General features: G+C 51.2%; 1 protein-coding gene across 8 annotated transcripts in view; it reads left to right on the forward strand.

Moving 5' to 3' along the window:
• Window positions 1-24,056, forward strand: part of KDM2B (lysine demethylase 2B) — a 120,674-nt gene that overhangs the window by 93,965 nt on the left and 2,653 nt on the right. For 4 of the 8 annotated variants that reach the window (XM_026058838.1, XM_026058841.1, XM_026058846.1 and 1 more), the window contains 8 exons: window positions 8,796-9,020; window positions 12,690-12,833; window positions 17,585-17,671; window positions 18,209-18,478; window positions 19,469-19,507; window positions 21,104-21,777; window positions 23,227-23,390; window positions 23,859-24,020. In XM_026058838.1, coding sequence (XP_025914623.1) covers window positions 8,796-9,020; window positions 12,690-12,833; window positions 17,585-17,671; window positions 18,209-18,478; window positions 19,469-19,507; window positions 21,104-21,777; window positions 23,227-23,390; window positions 23,859-24,020 — 1,765 coding nt within the window. The remainder of the gene's footprint in view (window positions 1-8,795; window positions 9,021-12,689; window positions 12,834-17,584; window positions 17,672-18,208; window positions 18,479-19,468; window positions 19,508-21,103; window positions 21,778-23,226; window positions 23,391-23,858; window positions 24,021-24,056) is intronic. The other 4 variants (XM_026058839.1, XM_026058842.1, XM_026058840.1 and 1 more) reach the window with 2 other exon arrangements.

Here is a 24,056-nt window from a genome sequence, read left to right on the forward strand (position 1 = left end):
TGCCGGCAGGGCCAGCCCCTTCCTGGCCGCCTGGCAGGGGCACGCCCGGCCCCCTTCCTCCCGCTCCTCCTCCTCCTCCTCCTGCATGTGTGTGTGTGTGTGCGGGGAGCGGGGCTCCGCCAGCAGCGCCGCTCCAGCCATGTCAGCGCGGCTCCGCCTGGGCCCACCATGAGCCATGGCCATGTCTGCGAGCGCCGACGAGGAGGACTACGAGTCGGAGCCGGAGCCCGAGCCGGGGCCGGGGCTGGCGCCGGGGCCGGGGCCCGAGCCGGGGCCGGAGCAGGTCCGGGGCTGGGCGGCGAAGTTTGCAGCAGGAAGGGAAGGGAGGGGAAGGGAGGGGAGGGAGGGGAGGAGGCCGGGCCGGGCAGCGCCGCGCCGCGCCGGCAGCGGGGCCGGGAACAATGTGGGGTCGGGAGCGGCCCCGGCCCCGGGCGTGTCGGCGGCGCGGGGCGGGAGCGGGGCGCGGAGCGGGGCCGGGGCCGGGGCCGGGGCCGGGGCCGCGCCCGGCGGGGGCAGCGGGGCTGCCGCGCCGCTCCGGGGGCGAACGCGGCCGGAGCGTGTGCTCGTGCCTCGCCGGCCTTTTTCCTCCCGTTCCCAGATATTTTTTTATTTATTTTTTAATAAGATTCCTCGAATAGCTGCGAGGGCTGCGTGACTTCAGGAGGAGTCTGATGCCGAGCCGAGTTACCTCGCCTCGGCTGGGTTTACAGGCGAAAGCGCCTTTCCGTTCCCGGGGACGAGGGATGGAGCATAAAGAAAAGGATGTGGGTTAAAATGAAAAGAGAACTTTCATTAATACTTCCAGGGTCTGTTCTCTGAAGTTTTTTTTTTCTTCTCCCCCCCTTTGGGTGAAAGAGAATAAACTTTTGATATTTATGGAGTAATCTGTGAAAAATAATCCAGAACATATGTTCTAGATTGCAGATTTTACTTTCTAAGAACTGCCTAAGCAATTAAAAATGCACCAGGAATAGAATGCATACATGTGTATGCAATTTAAGCATAAACTTGGTATTTTTGTTCATAACTCAAGGTGATTTGCTCTTCAAAATAGCCCCATAATTTGCAACAAGTTGGTACATAGGCCAGGTATTGAGTCTAGCCACCAACACCCATTTCACTTATACTAATTGTGCTACTTTTTGTTCAATAACTGTACCAAGAAAGCAAGGCTGGAAAAAGAGTTCAGGCTGGATGGCGGTGGTGCACCTTGGGTGCTCCCCGGCGGGGGCAGAGCTGGTGTGGAAGTGTTAAGAGAGATGTTAATGTGCTGCACTGGCCTGTTGTCGCGGCAGTCCAAGAAACTAAGCCGGTTCTTGGATGAGTAACTTTAATAAAGCCTTTGCTTAATTCCAAGGGTTGTGTGAATGAACAGGCCAGTGCTGCTGCTCAGATCGCTGCCGAACTCCCAGGGCCCAGAGCGAGAACATCCCAGCCCCTCTTCCCTTTTTTTAAACTTTGTCCCACGCTAGGCCTCTTCCATTTGCTTCCCTGTTTTGATGTGATTACTGCATGCTCTTTTTTAAAGAGGTAATAGCTGGAAGAACAGATTGGTCTCAGCTGCATTGAAACAGCTGTGAAATCACTGCTGAAGGTGCTAGTTCTTGCTGGATGAATCTGAAACATTGGTTATATTCTGGGATTCTTCAGTTCTGCTAAAACGTAAGACTCGATAGCATTTGTGTATCTTAGGAGCTTAAAACAAAAATTAACGTAGAGAAGTGGCGATCCTTCCTGTGTGATTCTTTAAAAGTTTTGATCTGGACCTGAATTTTAACGTTGTGGCCTTCATAGCAAAGGCATATGAAGTGTTTTTTGGTCTCTTTGTTCAAAACAGTTAGAATGAGGAAAAGCTTAGCGTGGACCCAATTATATTTTCATACAAGTCTGCTTTTAACGCATGTAGTTGCTGTATTTTTCTACGTAGGAAATGTTAAATCAGTGTCGCGTAGCCTTATCCCCCTGTGATAGTCCCTGCTCTGTAACGGCCGAAACATTTTAACTCTACAGGTGTCACAACTGTAGTGCTCAGACAGGGGCTGCGGAGTTTGTGCAAGTTTCTTCCTACCCTTCACCTTCAGTCTGTCCTTTCTCCCCGGGTCTAAACTAAGAAAATAGGATGGTCAGGTCTTCCGGCGCGAGCGCGGATGGGATTTGTTGCGGTGGAGCCCCGCGGCGCCGGGCCGCTCCAGGTGCCCAGGGCTGAGATTTCCGATAGTGACACTTGGTCTAGCAAAAGCTGCTTGTGTGAACAGTTACCCCAAGAAAAATACTCCTGGGTGGAGGCTGGGGGGATTTTTCTGAAGTAGCAGTGAGAAAAGCTACGTTTGCAGAAGGTGCCCCAAGTCCGTATAATTTACTGGTCTCCTTTCTTTCTAAGAGCTCCTGCTTTGGATGCAGCTTATCTACAGAAGCATATTTTTGCTAGTGTATCTTATTCCACCCTCCAGGCCTAACTTCTGCCTCCTCACCGCCAGAGGAGAATAAACTGGGGCACTTGCACTGGCACAGACGTGCCAGTTTATCATGCCCTAAACAACGTAGCTATGTTGGCAGAAAGCTGCTGGAGTGTCGCTAACACGCAGATGAACCTGCAAGGTGCAAGTTCTTCCGTTTACTTGTGGGAAATGGACCTGTTTGTTCAGTCTTGGAGCTCGGTGTGGTGACCCGCAGCGGCGGTCGCTAGCGACTCCATCATTTTTTTTGCACCAGAGGACGGGAAAGTCCGTAGATGCGAATTGGCGGAGATGACAGCCCTTGACCATCCGGGTAGTCTTAATCCTGCCTGGGGACGCCTGGGCGTGATGGCTGTCCCCTGCCCTGCGATGCCCCTTGTTCAGCGGGGGGCTTTGGGGCGTGAGGTGCCTGGCGCGATGCCTCGGCCCCGCGGGAGCGTGCGCCGGCGGCAGCCGATGTGGCTCTTGTAAACCCTCGCCGTTAGAGGGGAACAGAAATCTCATGGAGTTCGTGCGCGTGAACTTTGGGGCAGGTTGGCTTTAGTCAAAGGCGTTAAACCTGAGCCGTTGGTTTGCCCTCTTGAGCCGATGGGGTTTTTAAGGACTTTGCTGACAGCAACGCCCTGATTTTTTTTGCCGTCTTCAACTCACTTCGTCCTCAGCACCCCTGAATTCCTGCCGTCACGGCGCCCTCTCCTCTCCTTCTCTCCCTGGCCAAGTTCTCCCTTGGAGCAGGGATCCTGGCAGTTACCGAAGGGATACGGGTTTAACAGTGAGGAATTGGTGACTTCGCTGTGCTGTCTAGTACCAGACAGGGTCCGTGTAAGGGGCCGCCAGCCGCCCTAACACCGGTCGCTGTATTTCCGAGTTACCGGAGTGTTAATGAGAGGCTCTGTTTCCTCCTCGAGACGTCTTGTAAAATGACTTTGGGTCTCCGTCCCGCGTGCTAGTGTGCATGTCACCGGTCCCCACTGTGGTCACTTCTGGTGACAGCCAGTTTGGCTGCTTCCCTTTCGAACCTCGCGTGCGTAGAGTCGGAGGCTGGGAGAGGGACGCGTTACCGGAACGATGCCGAAAGTTCGTGCCGCTTTCGCCGGCTCTGGGCGACAGGCTGGGAGCGTCGTCCTTCAGAGCTTCCCCCTGTTTGCCTGGGAAGATGCACCTCTGCCTCCTGGCCGCTGTGATGCCTGGCAAGCGGCGGGGAAATCGCGGAGCAGAGGCCTCCTCTGGGGCGGCGGCGGGTTCTCCAGCGCTCCCTCTCTGCCCGTGACCTGGTGCGTTTAAGAGCTCTTTTAGCTGACAACAATTGTAAATTGTGGTGAGGATGTTGTCTTTTTTTTCCCCCTAGTGTGTGTTTATCTGACAATATAAAGAAAGTGCTGGTATTTAAATTCCTCTAGTCTGGTTCTGTTAAGAGCTGTATGGAGCAGCAGGGCTGTACAAAGGTGTAGGCACGGGGCTGGCGCCCAGGAGGTCCTGGCTCCTCGCTTGCCTTTCCGGGCTGATGCTGTTGTGCGGACTTGGCCCAACTACTGCAAATAGAATAAACTGAAATCCATCCATCTGTTATGAAAGCAAAACACCCCTGTCTTGCAAGTGGAAGGGGTATGTTCATCCAGCACCTCAAAAATATGAAAGCTAAAGACATAAAATGTCTTTTCTTGGGGAGATTTGTGCAGTGGATACATTAGCTGGTCGCATTGCGCTTGGTTGGGACGTGAAGCCCTTCAGGGTCTCGGCGAGCTGGCCGCACGCGTAAGCCCTGCAGAAGGGCACTGCGCCTGCGCCTGCGCCTGAATTTCGGTGGGAAGTGTTGAGGCTGAAATAACGGTACGGTGCTGCCGGCAGCAGTCAGGCAGCGCATGAGGCTGAACGGAGGAACGAGACCCATGCCCAGACAAAGGCCACTTGCAGAAGAGCTGGTTTCAGGGCTGCAGGCGTTGTCAGCCTTGCTTTTAGGGCAGGCCAGGACCCTGCTCCTAGCCTGGCTTGTGCCGTCAGCTGATCTTCCTCCCCAGAGCAGGGGGGTTTGTATGTGAAGGTGCCTGGGGACAGCTCCAGCAGAGCCAAGCGGGTGGTGGGGGTGGTGGTTACAGCATCAGCACTTACTTACCCTGCGTTTGGCAGCTGATGGCTCTTGAAAGGTACATCTCCAAAATGTGATCACCCTCTATTTCTGTTAATCCAAGGTCTTTTTAGTTATTCTTCACAACTGCAAAGGTTAGAAAAATGTTGCTGTAAACATCAAAGTTGAGATTCTGTTGTCTAAGAGCTGGGCTGGGGGCACATGGGTTCTTCGGCCCTCTGCCGCCTCCGGCCCTGGGCTCGGGCAGGCAGAACTGCTTTGCTACCCAGTGGGGTGGCTTCAGAGGCTGCCGTGCAGGGAGATGGCACGTGGTGGAAGCGTGTTAAAGTACCTGTGCACACACGGTGAAAATTTCCCAACAGCCAAACGCTTGCCAAAGCCGAGATAAACTAGCGCTCGAGCGTAGCGACTCCTGCAGGCAGCGTTCCTAGGGGGTTGCTTACGGAGTTGGAGGTGGGACACCTGGGTTTGTTCCCAGATCCGTACGGACTTGTTGAGGGCCTTGAATCATTGATGACCTCTTCTTCCCACCCAGTCCCCTCCCTAACTGTTGTCCACCAGGAGCTCTCTGAATTCAGTGGGGTTTGTAGGGACTCAGCACACCTGAAAATCAGTTTGCTAATTTGTCCCCTTCCTGGTCTGAAGAGTGGGAGTGTTTAATCGCTGTGGAGTGGGAACGTGGTGCCACCTTCACTGCTTGTAAATGGCTTTGTAGTTCCTAGTATATTGTGTTTGGTGGCCAAACCTTGTTCCTAGTACCCACACTGCGCTGAATCCCACAGGGATTGCCGCAGGCTCTCGGCAGTTCGGTTTTGCTCGGTGTGGCTGCCGTTGTGTATCGCGCAGCAGTAGTCTGGTGGGGGGGACGCAGCAGGAGGCCTGTGAACACATCTGCTTTTGGAAGGCAGGCAGTGCAAGTCCACCAGCTTCTAGGTCTCAATATCCTGGAAGCAGATATTTAGTATATTAATTCCGATTGGTTTCAGCAGCCATTTGCGCAGCCTTCATTAGGAGCTTGGGGAGCGGTTGTCATCACTCCAGCATCCTCCTACCCTGCTTTGGAGGACTGTCACTGTGCCAGGGGAGCACGGACGCACTTTCTGCGGAGGTGCTGGAAAACATAGGGGTTTGCCTGAGGTAGGAGGTCAGGCAGGCCCGGTCTTGGCTCCTTGGGGTTTGTTGTAAGAATTAGAAAAATACCGGTTCAAGTTTGGCATAAATTTGCTTTCCTCCACAGCTCTCAGAGCTGGCTGCTGGGGGCTACAGCGTCAGCAGGCAAAGGCTGTGCCTCACGATGAGTTCGAGGGTCTCAGCTTGTGGCCTTGTCGGGAGAAGAGATAATAGGATCTAACAGGCGGGAGAAGCCGTCTGGCCAGAACTAGCCTGGGGCCGAGTGTGTCACCCAATCCTGCTCCCGAGGCCGCGGAGCTGCTCTTTGCTGGCCTCTGTGGTAAAGCCGGTTTAAGAGATTCCTGCTGTCCCCCACCGCTCGGCCGTTGCCCTGCAGAGGTGTCCAGGAGGGCTGTGAGTTCGGTGCAGAGGTGGGAACAAGGGCCGCGAAGGAAATCTCTCACGGGGCTTCGCTCCCGGGGCCGGCACATTGCAGAGCTGCAGCCTGAGCTGGAAACGCGGCAGTATCTGTTCGCTAACATCAGCCTGGAATTTATCTGGCGCTCTGCCACATGCTAAATAAACCCCAAGTCATGGTGGAGGCTCCTTCTACCCCCTTGAATCCCAGCCCCTTTTTGGGATAGCAACCCACAGGCCAGATTTCCTTCTGTTGAGGTTTTTAAGCGACCAAGTTGAGCCCCTTGAAACTAGATACTAGTGGGAATTCCTGCAAGGCCTCTCTAGCCGTGCTGACGGGGACATGGTGCAGTGAAAACGTGCGTTGGATTGAGGGTGTTCTGGTCAGTTGGCAAGTTAGTACAAACGCGGCTAGTACAATGGCTTGAATTTCCGAATGTGCACTGAAGAGGACAAGGTGGGTAAGAAATCTGTTGCATACAGCGAGCTCGGAGGTCTGTGTCTCTGCATCCTTGTGCCGCGTGTTGGGAGTTTACAAGGGGTCCGAGTTGTGTGGTGCGGTCTGGCTTCCGACTTGCCCTTGTCCCTTTGCCTTCCTGCTTTTTTTTGGTCAGGATTCTCAAATCCCGTAGTCAGGTGGAGTCTTTTTTCCCCTTGCATCTTTGCAGTGTCCTGGTGTTTAAGACATGGTCCTGGGAATCAGGCCCTGGCTTGTGTTACTGTGACAATCGGAAGATGCCTCCCAACTGGAAGAGTAGCCGGTTTGATGCCTAGTTGAGAGAGATTGTATTTAAAACATCAAACCGTTCCGATGGTGTCGTAACTGGTGTTTGCCTTCTTGAAAAACTGGTGTTAGCTCGTGTCCGAACCTAGGGCTGGGTGCGACCTTCCGCGTGCTGTTGGCGGAGGGGAACTGCGCAGGTGGTCGCACGCTTTTCAGTTCACTTTGCTCCCACCCAAGTCTGGCCTCTGGTTCACATTTCACACGTTTGTGAGTGGAGGGAGACTGACTGAAAAGAAGGCAGGGGTGGTTCACGCTGAGAAAGAAAATGAGCCCTTACCTAGGTGCTTCTAAGCCAGTCCTGCCAGGGCTGACTTCATCCTTGAGAGTGTGAAAGTTAGTCTCAAGGGCAGATGTTCATCCTGGAGGACGTTTGAAGTTGATCTCAAATCTGCGCTCTGGTGCAGTTTCTGATGGGGAGCTGCACCTTTCTCTGCTCAGCTAGCGCAGGAGGATTCAACTTGCAAGCAGAACAAAAACTGTTCAGAAGGAACATAATTAAAAACTTCCTGAAGTCTGCGTAGCCTCGTCCGCTGAGCAGTGCTTTCTCCCACCCCAGTTATGGCAGTGAGTCTGCGTGAAGAGGAAAAATCAGAGGTGCAGCTCCCTGCTTCTCTGCTCTCCCAGCACTGCGGCTCCTGGGATGGACACTCTGCGTTAAAGTAGCGGCGCTCTTGCGCAGGTTAATAAAATCACAGGGGAGGCTCGCTGGGTCAGCTGGGAGGAAGGTCAAAAGCTCATCAATGTGGCTTTTCTGCAGGCTTGCGTAGTAGGACACTCGGGGAAGCCACCGCAGTCCCAAATAGTGTGTCTGCCTGGACCTCTCTTTTAAAAAGCGCGGTGGAAGCTGTGTGCGGCTTGCTTTAGCCAACCTCCGTCTGCCTTAGTGACTGCCCAGCGTTCAGCAGCAACGGAAAGCGAAACTGCCTCATCTGTCATTCAGATGCTGAGATGTGCAGAAAGTGGAAAAGTTGCATAGACACTACAACAGATGAGCTTTGCAGGCCTATTTTTGCTCATCTTTATGGAGAAGGCTGTCGGGGTAAGGATTGGCCACGCCAGTTCTTGTGTAATTACCCCCATACAATTACATTGTAGTTTGTAATTTGGCTTGAGCTGTATGTCCTTGTGTTTAACGTGGAGTTTCTGATTGGAACGTGAAGTTTAGATGTCCAGAGTGAATATGTTGTAGTTAACCTAATCATTCAAAATCTTTTCATGCTCCCTTAGCTACTGCCTTAAAGGTCATTGAAATCTAGACCCAGGATGCCCTTTCTAGCCTTTGGACGGCGTCGGTTAGTATGCTATTTTTGAGCACTTGTTAGTGCTAGATATGAGGGGAGCCCTTTTGGAAGGGTTTTGTAGTATTTGTGTTTTATTTCCTACTTTATCACTTGGCAGCAGTTCATACTCTCCTCTTTCTTCTAGGAAGATTGCAGTGGCTTGAGTCACTGTTGCTGAATGTTTCCCTGTTGTACCTAGCCTCAAAATTGCTTTTGCAGCCTCCTTGGGCTCTTCCATTTCCAAAGGAGGAAAACAGACCTTCTGGCTGAATCTGAGTACAGTCCTAGGAGCCTCCTAGCCAAAGCTCAGCAACGGCACCGATGGTCTCTTTGGTCTGAGCCAAGCTCGTCGCTTGGGACGAGGTCCTGCAGCGTGCGAGTAGGCTCTGGCTGCCCTCCTGCCGAAGTGTAGCTGGGGGGTCTCGTATCTGTGCCTTGGTTTCTTTGTCTTTTGACAACGCGTCTTTTCCTCAAAAACTGATGGAACTCGTTTAGCTGTAAGAGTGATTGTATGCGTGTGCTAAGTATTACCCATCTGTGGATGTTTGCGATACATCTGTCGGTTTTGCATCGGAGACGTATACAGTACCTGCCCCGGGAATTTCTGTAGCCTCTGCGGCAAGCGGGACGCATCTTTAACCTTTTGTGTCTGGCTCTTTCAGAACAGGGCAGTCGGACGGCCCAAAGGGAAGCTGGGCGCTGCTTCTGCGGTGAAGCTAGCAGCTAATCGGACCACCGCGGGAGCACGGCGGAGGAGGACGCGATGCCGCAAGTGCGAGGCGTGTCTGCGGACAGAGTGCGGCGAGTGTCACTTCTGCAAAGACATGAAGAAATTTGGGGGGCCCGGCAGGATGAAGCAGTCCTGCATTATGAGGCAGTGCATTGCAGTAAGTGCGCCTGTTGCTCCAGCTCTTTCGGAGTTTTCTTTCCTATGTCTGTGTCTCCTGGTGACAAGGCCTGGAACCGAGGACTCTCCTTGGAGTAGTCTGTAAAATGGCAGAACAGTGTAATCCCTGCCTTTTTCTTCCCCTTGCTTTCCACCCTGCAAAGCTCTTAAACTCCTAAAGCTTAATATTGCTGCTTTCGTCCTCGGTCGTGTGGAAGGCAGGTGTGGAGCTTATCAGTACACCATAATTCAGCTCTCTAATCACTTTAAAATGCTGGGATTTGGGGGAAAAGGGGAAGAGAGGGAAGTTCTGATTCAAAGGTGGAAGAGGCCTGTTTGGTTTGAATCTTTTTTGATTTTCCTGAACAACCACCTTGCAACTGTCTTTACCACCTTAACTACTTAACCAATTTAAGATATGGGGAAATCTTAGACAGCATCCCCCAAGGTTTTGGCACTGGTGACCCCAGCCCCAGGCCAGGTGAGATCTGAATGTGAATTTGTTTGCTGTTACCTAGGCGTGTGGGAGGGGTCTGGTCCAGAAGAGCCAGAGAGCCACCCAGCCCAGGGGCTTGTCTTCTGCAGGGACTGGAAATGGCTGCCTGGCCATGCGCATCAGAACAGGGCAAGTAGGTAGTCGAAGACAGTTTCCTGGGTTCCAGTGATACGTTGCTTAGAAGCTTCTTGAGCCACGAGTGATAGCTTTGTGCTTGACAAATATTGAAAGATTATTCTCCCATTAAGTTGTCCAAGCACCTTTTGAAGCCATTGCTTTCATATTGACTGTGCCGCTGAGTTTCTCCTCAGGGTTCAGTGCACCCTCCCAAGAATAAGAACTAGCTGTAGCTTTCCTCCTAATTTTAGCTGTGGTCAGCTACCCTGGCAAGTTTAAGCCTTCTGCTGATAAACTGGAAGACCTTCAGTTTGCAGGCATTAAACAGCATCAGTTTCTGAAGGGGGTTGTTTGTTTTTAAAGGGAAAGGAATGTTGTCTATTCATAACTGTAATATTACCCTATCTATGCTGATTTTCATCTGACTCTTGATTTAGTCTTGTTACTGTTCCATTCACCTAGGCTTTTTTCTTTAATCCTGTTGAGGAAACTGAAGTGGAGGCGTTAGGTGGCATGGTCAGGCTTTAAAAACTGATAAGCACTTAGTGTTTCCAGTAGTTGCTCCTGGTAGCTCACGCCTTGTCCTGTTCTAAGCCCTGCGCAGTTTTGGCACAGAGGGTTGGATTCGGCTCTCCGGGATCTTTCAGTACATAGAATATCTACCTTTCTGCAGAGTGCTTTTGCAGCTCGAGTGTCTTTTCTTTGAACTCTTGATTTCCTGGAGTGTGGCATGAATTGAACAGCATGGATGAAGAATTTATTATTCTCCAGGGAGAAGAAATTGTGAAATCCTGCTGCCTTTTTTGCGGAGGGATTAAATTAGGGCTGAAGTGTGTTTTATTGTCCTGCCTGATGAAGGAAACTTTCCTACTAAGCAGTTTTAATCTTGATATGCAGGCTGAGCCTTTTGGAGGAGATGAACTGGGTTCTCTTCTGGCTGAGCGTAGTTGTCTTCCCATCCCCTCCCCGCCTATGAAAAAGTGTTTTTCTTCAGTCAGTATGTGCAGTTTTATTTCCAAGAGCCCTGTTAGAACACAGCGCTTGGTAGCCAGGGTATTTTGGTTCCTCATCCAGTCTGTACATGAGCTCTAGCGGCATTTCTACTCTTTGGAGGTTCCCATTGGTGTAAATAGCAGTGGGGATGCTACAAACTTCCTTAGAGCAGCAAAAGCCTAGAAAATTAACCGGTTGAACTGTGGTAACTTGTAATGGGACTTTACATTTCTGTAAGTGATCCTGTTGTCTTTGCTCTTGGTCGTTATGTTCGCTAGCAGTTGCAATAGGAACACGTCGTGATGCGCATCCAACAGCTTCCAGCAAAAAAAGAAGAAAACGGTCCAAACAAGGCTCTGTGGAAGTGATGATTCCCCACAGTTCTGGGACTGCTGTTTCCTCTAGTTAATATCATTGACAATATTAACTAGACCCAGACTTCCATTACGCTTGGAAGCCTTAAGAGAGCCTGTACTGCGCTTCGGAGAGCAGGAAGCTCCTCTGCATCGCTGGTTCAATCAAGAAGGGAGGCAGGAGAGCCTGGGACGCTCCCTGATGCGTTGGAAGGGTGTGAAGGGAGTGCGGGGGCTCTGTGCTGGGAGGACGAGTCATGACAGCACAGCTGCTCTTTGAGCCCTTCCGCAGCGCAGAGGGAGGGGGCACGGAGGATGTTCCCTAGAGACCCTTGCTCCCAGCAAGAAGAAACTCGAGTACTCCCGGGGTCTCCGTGCTCACCGCTTGTGTACGGATATAAATTATTGCCGTGTGGGAGATCAGACAGAGCAAGTGGGCTCAGGACAACTTAACTTTTCTCTGGTTTACCCCCTGATGCAATGGGATCTGGGGGATTCCTGTTGTGAGCCTGGAAGAAGGATAGGAATTAAATAACATTTGCAGAATGCTTTTAAAATGGAGCATGGGTAAGCACTGGCATGAGAAAGCAGGAAAGTGTTGCCAGAGCTAAGGTATCAGTTGCTGGTGTGCTCTGCGGTGTCTTACCATAGCTGGTTTTCCCCTAAGTCTGAAATTTCCTGGAGGATACACTGTTGCCGCATAGATTTGATTCAATATACAGTTACCCGGTTAGAGATTTTATTCACTCCGTACATGAGAGGTCCTTGCCATGAAAAGCCGTATCTCTAGCTCCCACTGCTTCGTAGTTGAGGAGTTACAACCTAATTGATTTTATTTCACATTACAGCCAGGTTCTTATGAGGATCTTAGTTATCTTTCTTGTAATGAGGCTTACACCCTGTTGCAGCAAACCAGAGTTTTGTTCCTCATTAGCGCAAGGGTAGCTTTTTTAATTAGACTGGCATTCAGTGCTTTGACATGGGGGACAGAAATATGAGATGCTACAGTTGCCCTTTTACATCAGTGAAGGAGGGGGAAGATCGCCACCCTTCCCACTTGTCGCCCTTCTAGGAGAGGAATTCTCTTTTTAAGTGTCTCTGCAGCGTTTCACAGGGTTGCGGTTTGGAGCAGGGCCTTCAGGCCCGTGCTGTGACAGCCCGTCGGTCAGAGAAAGGCCTCCTCTCGGTTCTGCTGTGGCCTGSCTGTGCGGCCTGGATTGGCTCCCGTAACCTCTGGCTGCCCAGCTTGTAAAATGGGGGAGCTGCCAAATTGTTGGTCAGATTGTGAAGCTTAATGGCTGGGCCTGGCCTGTTGTAGGCTGCTTTTCTTCCCTCCCGCTGTATTTCAGTAAAGTGACTCACAGACCACCATGTGTGTGAGCTCACCGATTCAAGGGACCCACAAAGCAATTATTCCTTCTCATCCCTGGAATTCCCCACTGACCTGTGTTGCTACAGGGAGGGCACTGTCATTCCCTGATACGTGTCCTGTGATGCCTGGGGTGGGTACCCAGCCCCGAATGTTACCCGGTTCTTCTTGCCTTCATTGATCAGCTGAAAAGTAGCCTTCGGCCGCTTGCGTAATTAAGCCCTCTTGATCTTCTCTCTCCAAAACTTTGGAATGAGAATACTGTAAATGAATGTTGTGATCTTCTATTTCCATATGCTTTCTGTGCCCTGATCAAGGCTTCTTTCTGCTATGTGTAAACAGCCGGTGTTGCCTCATACTGCTGTGTGTCTGGTGTGTGGAGAAGCTGGGAAAGAGGACACTGTGGAAGAGGAGGAGAGCAAGTTTAATCTCATGCTAATGGAATGCTCCATTTGTAATGAAATAATACACCCAGGATGCCTTAAGGTGAGTACGACGATGTGATACTTGGTGGAAGCAAAAACTGGATCGGGTATCACTTTAATGTAAAAGTAGTACACAGAAAGCAGAAAGCTTTCACGTTTTCGTCTTTGGAAACTCAGTGAGCAAAGAGTCAGTGCGAGAAGCAGGGTGACAGCGGCGGCGCCCGCAGCCCTGGCTGGCTGGCGGGGATCGTCACCTGAGGCACTGGCAGCCCTGGGTGCAGAGGCCCTCGCTTCGGACAGCCGCAGAGATGTGTTTGCATGCAGATGTTGTGCAGGGTTTTTTGTTTGCCTCTTGTTTAAGGAAGTGAGGAGTCTCAGGTGCGACAGAAAGCTCAGCTAATGTTTTGACACTGACTTGTTTCCGGAAGACAGAAAAATCTGCCTGTAGCTTTGGATGAGTTAGGGTCACAACCCCCGTATCAGCAGCTCCTTCCATGGCCCACAAAGCACAAATGAGTAGTTTGGTGTTTGTGTTTGTCCAGGCACAGATGTGCCATTCAGCGGCAGCTGGCTTTAAAGATGCTGCCAGCAAACGCTGCAGCTCTAGAGAACAAACTGAGCAAGCTTCAGGCTGCAGGAGGGCTCGCCCTTGGCTGACTCGAGTAATGTGAGCAGCTCATTTCTTTGCTGGTAGCAGAAGTGTTGTTTGGGGCATATATTTGCGTGTGAGTATTTGGAAGCTTCTCCTCTCCAGAGCTGGTTGTGTTTCAGCTGCTCAGCCATTTCCTGTTGCTGATTTGTTTATGGTTAGTGATTTGCCAGAGCAAAGGTATTCGGACGCAGCGTGCCCCAGAAAGCAGCGTTGGGCCCCTCCGGGAGGGGAGCTGCGCTCCCTGGGCAAGGCCTGGGGCAATGCTCTCCTGGTCCCTTGTTGTTCTTGCRCTGTTGCACCAGATGCTGCGCATGTGTCGTTCATCAGAGCAGAAAGTGGGTAGGTGTCAAACCAGAGCTGTGGCTGTCTCCCTGCTCCATGAGGAATGGGGTGCCTGCAGCTCCCGCCACAGCGGGGCTCGGAAAGGGAGCTGTGCTTGCTTGGCTCTGCTTCAAACCAGGCGTCGGGGGCTGATAGGACGGGAAGGAGCTGCTCCTCTTCAGCGGTGCCTCAGCCCCGACTTGTAGCTGCTCTTTTACTATTCTGGTCATTCCTCAAAGTGCCCTGCACTCCCCCATCTCCTGTTTTGCAGCAGCAGTGATGCTTCACGGTCAGGTCCGGAGGACAGGATTGTTGTCTAGTGACAGCTCGAGTACAGTTTCCCCTCCCTGTACCACATTTGGGGCTAGTTGCACAGGATGTGGGTCAGACCTGTGAAATCAAGCAAGTGCTGTTTGTTCTTTTGTGCATAGGTGGTGTTTTGAGTGCTGTTTTGGTAACTCGGAGCAATGTTGCTTCAGGTGGCTGTCCAAGTTGAACAGTGGGAGATTTACGGTGTGCCTTGCGTGTCTTGTATTGTAATTTCCTAATGCTTTCGGCAAGCTGGAACGGTGGGATAACTGATACTATTTACTGGGACGAAAGGGCACCATTGCCGGTTGGATTTGGAAATCCTCTTGGAAGGCAAGAGGAGACTGCACAGGAGAAGAGCAAAAGGAAAATGGAGCCTTTCCATTGATTTTTTCACTTTGCTCGTTGTTCCTGGCTTCCATGATTTTCTGTGGGATGAAAGACTCAGTTGCTGTGTTGTGTCTGCCTGGTGTTTGAGCCCCTGACATGGACTTAAGCCCGGAGGATGGAGCCCCACAGATTGTACTTGTGGGAAACACTGCTGGGTGCAGACACAGCACCCGGGCAGCTGCCCCTGCTCTCCACCCAAGAGAAAGTCCCTTCCTGTCCTTCTCAGGAGATAGGCAGTAATACGCATGAACTGTGGGTGTCATCTCCAGTAAAACTTGTCTGGCAAACATACTTTGGGGGGAGACTAGAAGAAACTGGATCAGTGAAGGAATGAATGTGCTTTTTCTCAGTTTCTTATTCTCACATGGAGAGAGTTCCCTTGCTTGGTCAATACCTCCGAGGTGGCTCCAAAGCTCCTGGAGTAGTTCAGCACATGCCAGGGTAATTCATACTGCGGGGCAGGCTCCTCCTGGTTTGGAGCTCATCCACTTCCAAATTCCTGATTTGGCTGTGCGCATTTGTGGTGGGTTTTCTCCATCAGAGAACCAGTCTCACAGGGTGATCTCTTAGAGTGTCTGTGGATGCGTCTGTCCTCTACCACTGGCTAATAGTTGAGCTAGGTTCAGTGGGGATGCATTAACCAGAACCGTGGAGGACTCACCGTCTAGCTTCTGGAGCAGGTTTTATAGCTGGAGCCGAATGTCAGGTTTYGGCAGTGGGTAGCTGCAGTTTAAGGGTAGCTCAGGTGCATCGGTGCTGTGCCGCAGTCGCAGCCGGGAGGCGCTTCCTTGGGTGCCCCTCGCCGAGGGAGCCCTGGGGCCTGACCCCGTTGGGTTGGAGCTGCCCGGAGGACGGCCAGGCTGTTCCACGGCCCGGGAAATGCCATGGAGTGGTTTCTGGCACCCTGCTGCTTTTCCTGAATATACAATACTAACACGAGCGCTTGTTTTGCTGAAGAGTTTCTTACGAAACGGTGACGCTTTCGCACCCRCAGCTTTGCCCACGTTGTTTCCAGGGGGAGCCGGTGAGATCTGCAGAGGAGTAGTCCTTAGCTGTTAAAGTGTTTGAGTTGAACCCAAATTGATGAATTTTTCTTGCTACGTGGCAAATTGCTAATAACACTGGTCAACACTGGTGACTGGGCGCAGTATTTGATGCCGCTATCTTAAGGAAAGGGGGTATGTTTTCCCCAGCAGGAGCCCATTCCTTTTCATCTTTTAAGTGGATATAGCGATAATGATGAAAAAGATTAATATGTTTAGGTGCGTTGGCAGAACAGCAGAAATACAAAGACCTTTCCCAGCACAGCCGCGCTGCTGCCCGCGGCTCGGGGAGGTTGGCTCGGCACCCTGGGGGCTCCGTGCTCCCTAACGGGAAGACTTCGTAGTGGGGTAGCCTCGCGTTTAGACTTTGTGCGTCGCTGACCTCGCCGTGCAGGTACGTTCCCGCAGGTGCCTCATGCGGGGGGGCTTAGACGCTCACCTGCAGCATGCAGTGAGCCCGCCAAACCGGCTCCCACCCAGCCTGGCAGGCTCGGGCCGCGTTCGGTGGCAGGTTTGTGTGCGTCTAATTCGGTTGCTTACAGCTCCTCACATCTGTTCAGTTCCTTAAACTTCGCAGAAGGGACGGAGCTGTAGCGCTTTCCCTTTGGTAGCATTCGCTCTATATTCAGTGCGGGAAATAACTTGTTCCCAGCTTGGGCTGGGGCCAGGAGCCGCTCCCCCGAGGCGGAGATGTACACAGCTCCTCCTGGAGTATCCTGCACTTACCATGGGAAAGAAGGTTCAAAGGCGCACAGTTGTGATAAAACCAGTATTTAAATTCTGCCCACTTCATTTACCCACTTATTAACTCCAGAAGACTTGCTGAAAGAGCCTGACGAGCCGTCGCTCTCGCTCGATGGGGAAGCGGTCCAGCGCGGGGCTGGAGGAAGCAGCCCCGCGAAGCGAGGACGTGCTCCCGCGCGGCCGGCCTGCCTCCGCTGGGCCGGGAAACGCGTCGCGCGCGTGAAAAATCGGCAGCTCTCTGGCCGTGCCTGTTGCAGCTGCAGTCCCCCGATCGCGCYGCCGGTGCCCAGCTGTTTGTCTTGACAGTCGCGTGTTTTTCTTTTCTACAGTAGCAATAAATCTTTTTTTTTTTTTTTCCTCCAAGGCTTTTTTCTAAAAATATAATTGAACCCTTAAGATGCGAATGTGCCATCTGTGAGTGTATGTGTTTGCGTGGAGGGTGGTTTTTAGCTTAGCTCTATTTTTCGGTTTCATTCACAGAAATTTCTTTTCAAAAACACCTATCTCCTATTTGGGGAGTAACACAGGCTCCTATGTGGAAATTCAAAACCAGCTTTTCTGCTGCGTACGGCAGGACGGCGCTTTTAATTGCGGTGTGACACCACCGCGCGTGCCTTTTCTCTTTCAGAAGGCAAAACGCCACAATCCCTCCGTGGTAATAAAATAGCAGCATTTCTCGTCGTTACAGTAGCTGGGTAATCGTGGCTGTGAGAAGCCTTAAAAATGTCTGTGTGCGACCATTAAAGTTTGCCTGTTCTCTAACTGACCTGGCAGCTACCGTTTCTGCTGGCGTACGGACTTGGGGGCTGGCTGCATGGGACTGTTAGCTTGGAACACAAAGGAAACATTTTTTAGGGAACGCTTGATTACAGTGCTCCTGGCTTCTGAAAACGCCTTGGAGCATAAATTTATATGAGAACGAGCGTGCAGGGGGAAAAACCTTCCTTTTAAAAGATCGCCCTGCAGCTCGCTGGAGGGGGGAAGCCTGAGCTTTTCGAGTCGGAGGTGTGGGAGGACGTTTGGAGATGGGATGATTACAGTCCACTTCTCCGCGGGAGCGGAGCGTGCCTCGGGTTAGACTGCCATCGTCCTCGGCCTTCGCAGCGAGCCCGGACTCGAGCCCCGCGCTGAATGCCGGCGGGGGCAGCGTGCTCTCCGCTCCTGTCGCCGTCGCGAGGGGCGACACCGCGGGCGCGCGCGGCACCCGCCGGGCCGGGCGGCTGCCCACGGCTCCCTCCTGCCGCGGGCGAGGGGGAGAGCAGCGAGCTGCGCGAACCGCCGCCGGGCGATCTCCGCGGGGACGGGAGCTGCCTCTCCTCGCTCGTGACTCGGCTTGTGCCCCTCTCTCACCAGGTGAAGGAATCGGACGGTGTGGTTAACGACGAGCTGCCGAACTGCTGGGAGTGTCCAAAGTGCAACCATGCAGGGAAGACTGGAAAAGTGAGTTTAATGGGAATAAGTGGTGCTGCAACGAGATACAAAAGCTCAAACATTCCCTCTGGCTTGTAGATGTAATTTTGCCCTGTACCAGCTTTTGGTTTTGTACTGAATTCAGTAGAGTCAAAGGAAACAAGCGGATGGCTTTCTCCTCCCTAATGTATCTTATGTAGTCCTGTTCCATGTACCAACACCTCACCCGAAACCCGGGGAATATTTAGATTAGTTCTGTGCACTGCTGCATTTTAACTTCTAAGACGAAAATAGTTCTTCCGGATTTTGTAAAATTTTATTACATGAAACCTGAAGTGTCTCTTGCGATTAGTGAAACACTAGTTTCAGCATCTGTCTCAGTTTGCAAAGAGCATGTGCGGTTATAAAAAGTAACTTCATTAAGGTTAAAATTACTGCTACCCTAACTCCTTTTTAATCATTGCGTCTGCTACGAAGGGCTCAACCCCTAGTGCTGGAGGCAGCTTACCTCCAAATAGCCTGGAAAGGCATAAGATATAAAGTTTGTTTGTGTTTTGTGTCTCTTTGGCGTACAAGCAAAAGCGCGGACCAGGATTCAAATACGCATCAAATCTCCCAGGCTCATTGCTGAAGGAACAGAAAATGAACAGAGACAATAAGGAAGTCACAGACGCCGCAAAGCGGAAAGGGGATTGCGAAGAGACTCCCCGGCGGAAATCTGAGGAACATTCCAAGAAGGCTCAAGTTGACTCCATACTGAGGAGAAAGTCGGATGAGGTGCATCTGCGAAGGAAAAGGAAATTTGAGAAACCCCAGGAACCTGCTATGAGAAAACGGGTATGGCAAAACGCCGTTTTTACATACGTACGCGGGTGCCTGTGGGTTGCTCGGGGCTCCTGTCTCTTGCTTTCTGCCTTTTAGCTCATTTGGGAGTTCTGGATCGTTTCAAAAGAAATGGCGATGTTTTACTTTCCTTTCTGAAAACCGCTAGTCTAACAGGACACTAGTTTGAATAGCAAAGCTTGGGGGGTACTCAGAGGCCGAAAACACTAGGCTACGGCTGTTGTTTTATTCAAAAGGCTGGAAAACCCACTTTAAATAGACATCCCTACAAGATCCTTGGGGTAGGAACAAGGTGAAAACCAATTTTTAATGGAAACTCTCTCGTCTTTAGCCACATGGAGGCGCATGGCAGCTTTTTTTGATCCACAACTGTGCAGTACCCAGCAGTGATGAGAGGAGCTGTGGAAGCGACACCTCCCTCCCGTAGCCTGCAGAGGGGAGGAGCTGCTCGCGGCAGCAGCGTAGACAGCTTTCCCCAAACTGATCGGTCTGAGCTCTTGGAGCAGGGGCGTTCAGAACGTGTCCTGTGGACTGCAAAATGTGCTACTTAGGAGAGAGAGAAACGCTGGTTTGCAGAGGTGGAAATGAAGAGCTAGATGTAACCTTTCTCATGACTAAACGTATGATGGCTTTGAAATCGGGAGCAGTGGCTGGTTGTGCGCTGCGGGTGTAGCTCACGGGACCTGGCAGTCCGCCGTTCAAGGCCTGATAGTGGGGACGCCACAGTACGAGAGGTGCAGGGCCTGGGGTTGCTTTGGTGGAGCGGGAGAGCAAAATTCATGATTCCAGTTTCTGCATATCTGGTTTCTGGCCATGCTTTCCTTTTCCCATCCCTGTGGACTCTCCGGAGTGTTTATGGATCACCTGGATTGTTCCATGAAAACACCTCAGCCCGTGAAGGTTTGGCAACCCACGGTGCTTTCCTCAACAGACAGCACAACAAATGTCCTGTTTTGGGGTTTTTACTTTTCTTTCTTCCAACAGCTAAAACTTGGAAAAGAAGAGAAACTCTTCAGGAAAAAGGTACTTTGCCTTTTTAATGGATGTGTTTTTAATCTCTTTTAACCCCCCCCTCCTTATGTGAGCTGTACTGTGAGCCAGTTTCTCTATCAGTCATGTCTTTGTGTCACTGCAGGCGGTTTTATTACCCCATTTACATCTCGAAATTACGGAAACTCTCTCTCATGTAAACCTTCACGCTCCGGATCAGCTGAGCCGCGGARGGCCTGCTTTGTTTTCTCTGTTCAGGTGTCCTGTATTAAAATACAGCCATAAGCTGTGTTTTAAAGAGCCAAGGAATAAAATTCTGTGCTCAGTGCTGATGTTTTGCTCTCCCTGTGTGCTTGAATCTTGCCCCTGCAGCACACACCCCCAGCGGTTCGTACCACGGCACGTTCAGAGCCCCTCCGGCACCCCRGGGAGCCGTGGGTGACCTGGCACCAGTATCGATTACCTCTCACAATCTGGCTAACAACGAAGTCTGATGCCTTTAAATTATGCATGCTTCARTGTCCTGTGGGGAGGATGCTGCAAGCTGACAGTAGCCTCATGTGTTAATTTTTTTTGTTTTAACCTGTCGTTAAGTTATTGCGACCTCCTCCTTTAAAGGCAGGGCGATCCGCTTGCTGTCGTGTGCCCCAGCCTGCAGCATAGGAGCACATCCACTGCCTTGATCCAGTTAGCTTATCACAAAAGCATGGGCTTTCTGATACCAGGAGCGTGTTCACTTACTAATGCTGTTTCATTTAACAGTTGCTAGCTTCCTTCTTGCTTGTGATCGGATTAAACTTGAAGTCTTTCCTGGTTTTGGTTTATACATCTCTTAGTTTCTCTCTGGTGCCCATCAAAGCGAGATTAGATTAAAATGAGCAAGGGAAGTGTGGTTTGCTGTTACGAGCAGGGAGCAGGCAGGGAGGAAGGTGCTGGCTAACCCGTGAGGCCACATCGCGTTGGAGAGCGTGTCAGTGCGAGGTCTCATCGGACAAGCAGCGTGTCACAGCTGTCACTCGGATCCCCCGGCCTGCATGCGCAGGAGGTGGCGGGGGAAGCTCGAGAAGATGAACCGAGTTTCATAGGACATAAAGGGGCAGCTATAGCGTAGTTGAACTAGGCGGTGAGTATCCAGCAGTGAGGGCCACGACGGAAGCGCAGCAGCAGCATGAGTCAGTGACTGCAGCTCAGGGTGTTTCAGAGCTTCACCTCTTGGCCGAGGGCGTGAGTGCATGTCAGCCAGCTTTTAAAGTGGGTGCTTTACCCAGTGAACCACTAATGTGTCCCAAGCCTGGTTTCTTCTGGCCTGCTGGGGTGTGCTGTTAGTCTTCTGTACATAAGCTGTCTGCTGTGTAACGAGCAAGGTCCTCGAATCCGCAGGATTATGCATGGGGGATACGTGTATTTATCAGTGTCTGGGAGTCCAGGAGGCCAATAGCTGGACTCTCGTTGTCATCCCTGTGATGGCGCTTGAACTTGATGCCTTTGGCCRGCGAGCGTACTCTTGCGCTCAGCTGCGCGCTGGCCCCGTTTGGCAGGGCAGTCCGACCCCCGCCCCAGGCGCAGCATGCGAAGTACTGCGGAGCGCGTTCTTGCCCAAAGAGTCAGCCCTTGTCTTTTCCTTTTCAGCGGCGATCGTGGAAGACTCCAGATGACCGAGCTGCCATGCTCAAACCCCTGCGACGCCTCAAGCAGGAGCCTGAGGATGACCTGCCGGAAGCACCTCCCAAGTCCAAGGAGAGTGACCAGTCACGGTCCAGCTCACCCACTGCAGGTCCCAGCACGGAGAGCGCTGAGTCCAGGGACAAGAAGAAATTCAAGATGAGGCGGAAAAGGCGGCTTCCCAATAAGGAACTGAGCAAGGAGCTCAGCAAGGAGCTCAACCAGGAGATCCAAAAAACCGAGAACAGCCTTGCCAATGAGAATCACCAACCCATCAAATCTGAACCTGAGAGCGAGAACGAGGAACCTAAGCGTGCCCTGAACAACAACGAGAGACTCCATAGGTTCAGCAAAGGGTTAAACGGGACTCCCCGGGAGCTGAGGCACCAGCTCATCCCCAGCCTGCGAAGCACACCTCGGGGAATCACCCGGCCACCGCCTTCGCTCTCTCCTCCCAAATGCATTCAGATGGAACGGCACGTTATCCGGCCACCTCCCATCAGCCCCCCTCCGGACTCGCTCCCCCTGGATGATGGGGCAGCACACGTGATGCAGAGGGAAGTCTGGATGGCTGTCTTTAGCTACCTCAGTCATAGAGACTTGTGCATCTGTATGAGAGTTTGCAAGACCTGGAACAGATGGTAAGGAGGGCAGGAAATGGAGCTAGAGCTAAAATGCCGTGGGAGGGACTCGTAAGGGAAATGGGTGACCGGAGGCACTAATGTCTCCTAGAAGAGGTGGGCAGGGTGTCACTGAAGCTCTGTCAAGCCCAAGGAGAAAGGGTGACCAGCAGTGCCTAGAAAAGTACCTACCTTTCTTTCAGCCAAGCTTTCTCCGAGACAGCAGATTCCAGGGTTTCTGATGGGTGCGCACATGGAAGGGCAGCCGGGTGCATGTGTCAGGCTTCCAGGCTTTGTAACGCCCAGGAGCACTCGCAGCCTTTTCTGTAGCCCTTGGCTGCTGGAACGGTCACTCTAGGTCATGCTAAGTCTTGGTGTCGTTCCGTCCTCAGGACCTGCTAACTGCTAAGCTCAGCTATTCGGCGTTTGTTAAGAAACGGTGAAGTTGCCCTCAGTATTCTCTTTAGGTCCGTTCTGATTATTGCCTTATGCAGGGTACACGGAGGAGCGATCCTGTTCGCTCTGTTCTGTACTAGCAAAGCTGATGAAAGAATCCTTGATTATCGTATTTACTCGCAATGTGTCCGGCGCTCTGGTTACCAGAGTGTAAAAATTGACACAGTCGGTCACTGTAACGTAGCAGGAAGCATTAGTGGACAGATTTATGTGTTTGGTTGAACTTGTAGTAAAGTATCTTGTTTTCTGTCATCTCAGATTATCAACTGTAATGTGCACACAGATGGGCAAATAGTAGAGACTCCTTCCTGGCACAGTCTAGTAACAAACTGGGTTAATGACAGAAGGATTGAAGTTGATAATTCAGTGCAAAAAGATGTGCATGGTGTCCATCTTCCATGGGTTCCTTGGTGTCACAGAAAGGTGGTAAATGTTTTTGTCCACTTAAATGCAGTATTTTCTAATGGAAAAATGAGAAAATGCAAAGTCTTGGAAACCCATTAGGACTTCTTGCTTGTTGCCCTTAAAAACAATAGAGTGTATTATATTAACACATAAGATATGTAGATAGGCATAAAACAAAAAACACGGAACAGGAAGGGAGAGGGGAGATATGTTTTACAGAATTTATTGGCCGAGGTAAAGACGACTCGGGAGAAGTGAGGACAGTAGCATTTAAAACCGATCTTTGTTTTCAAAAGGTAAGAAAGAAGATGTGGTGCTTGACTTATGGCTAAAAAATGGATTTTAACAAATGCTGTGATGACTTAGAACAGGATCCTAAGTTGCTGACATTCATAGCTCTGTGGGATAAATCAATACTCTGTTGCATGATATACCTGGAGAAACTTCAAACTTCTATAGCACTGTTTCTGTTGGTGTGCTTATGTTAGTATCACTCAGCCTTATTTTTGCTATGAAGTAGTTTCCATACTTTTAATGACACCTTTTAAGGTCTTGCAGAGATCGAAACAAGTACCAAATTAAGCTGTTGGCTTTCTTCTTTTTGGGTAGGTGCTGTGACAAAAGATTATGGACCAAAATAGATTTAAACCATTGTAAATCCATCACTCCACTTATGCTTAGTGGCATTATTAGGAGACAGCCTGTAACCCTTGATCTTAGCTGGACAAACATATCTAAAAAGCAGCTGAGTTGGCTTATCAACAGACTCCCAGGTAAGTGACGTTTTGACCATTTCACCAACTGTAGCAAACCAATTAATATCTAAACTGCAGAGGAATCTCTGAGGAATGTCTAAAGGGATCCAAGTATCCTAGGAGATAAGTAGATGGTTAGAAACTAGTTATGTTGTAACTACTTGACTTTCTAGGTAAAACTAATACAGGGCAGGTCTTAGTCAACAGGTAAGGTTGCGGAAAGCACTCATGCTAACCACGATAGCAAGCTGTGCGGTCGAGGAGGTGTAGGGAACTGTTTTCACCCACAGTATCAAGGTTTCGGGCTGTGGGTGAGATGGAGAACTGGGCGGGAGGAGGCTTCCTGCGTGTCCCTGCTTACCCTGGAGTGCCGGGATTGTCCATCAGAGCGGCGTCGGGCTTAACCTAACCTGCACGTGGTAGCTAAGAGCACCGTGTACGTCTCTCTGGCTAGGCCAAGTGCTCCAATTTCTTCTGTATCTGCAGGTCTCCGAGACCTGCTGTTATCAGGGTGCTCATGGATAGCAGTGTCGGCACTTTGTAGTTCCAGTTGTCCTTTACTCCGAACTCTGGATGTGCAGTGGGCAGAAGGATTGAAAGACGCACAGATGAGAGACCTCTTGTCACCACCCACAGATAACCGGCCAGGTAACGAGGCGGGAGGAGCACACGGGAGAGCTGTCA

The sequence above is a fragment of the Apteryx rowi genome, unplaced genomic scaffold (genome assembly GCF_003343035.1).
Source record: "Apteryx rowi isolate R43461 unplaced genomic scaffold, aptRow1 scaffold_15, whole genome shotgun sequence".
In the NCBI taxonomy this organism is placed as follows: domain Eukaryota; kingdom Metazoa; phylum Chordata; class Aves; order Apterygiformes; family Apterygidae; genus Apteryx; species Apteryx rowi.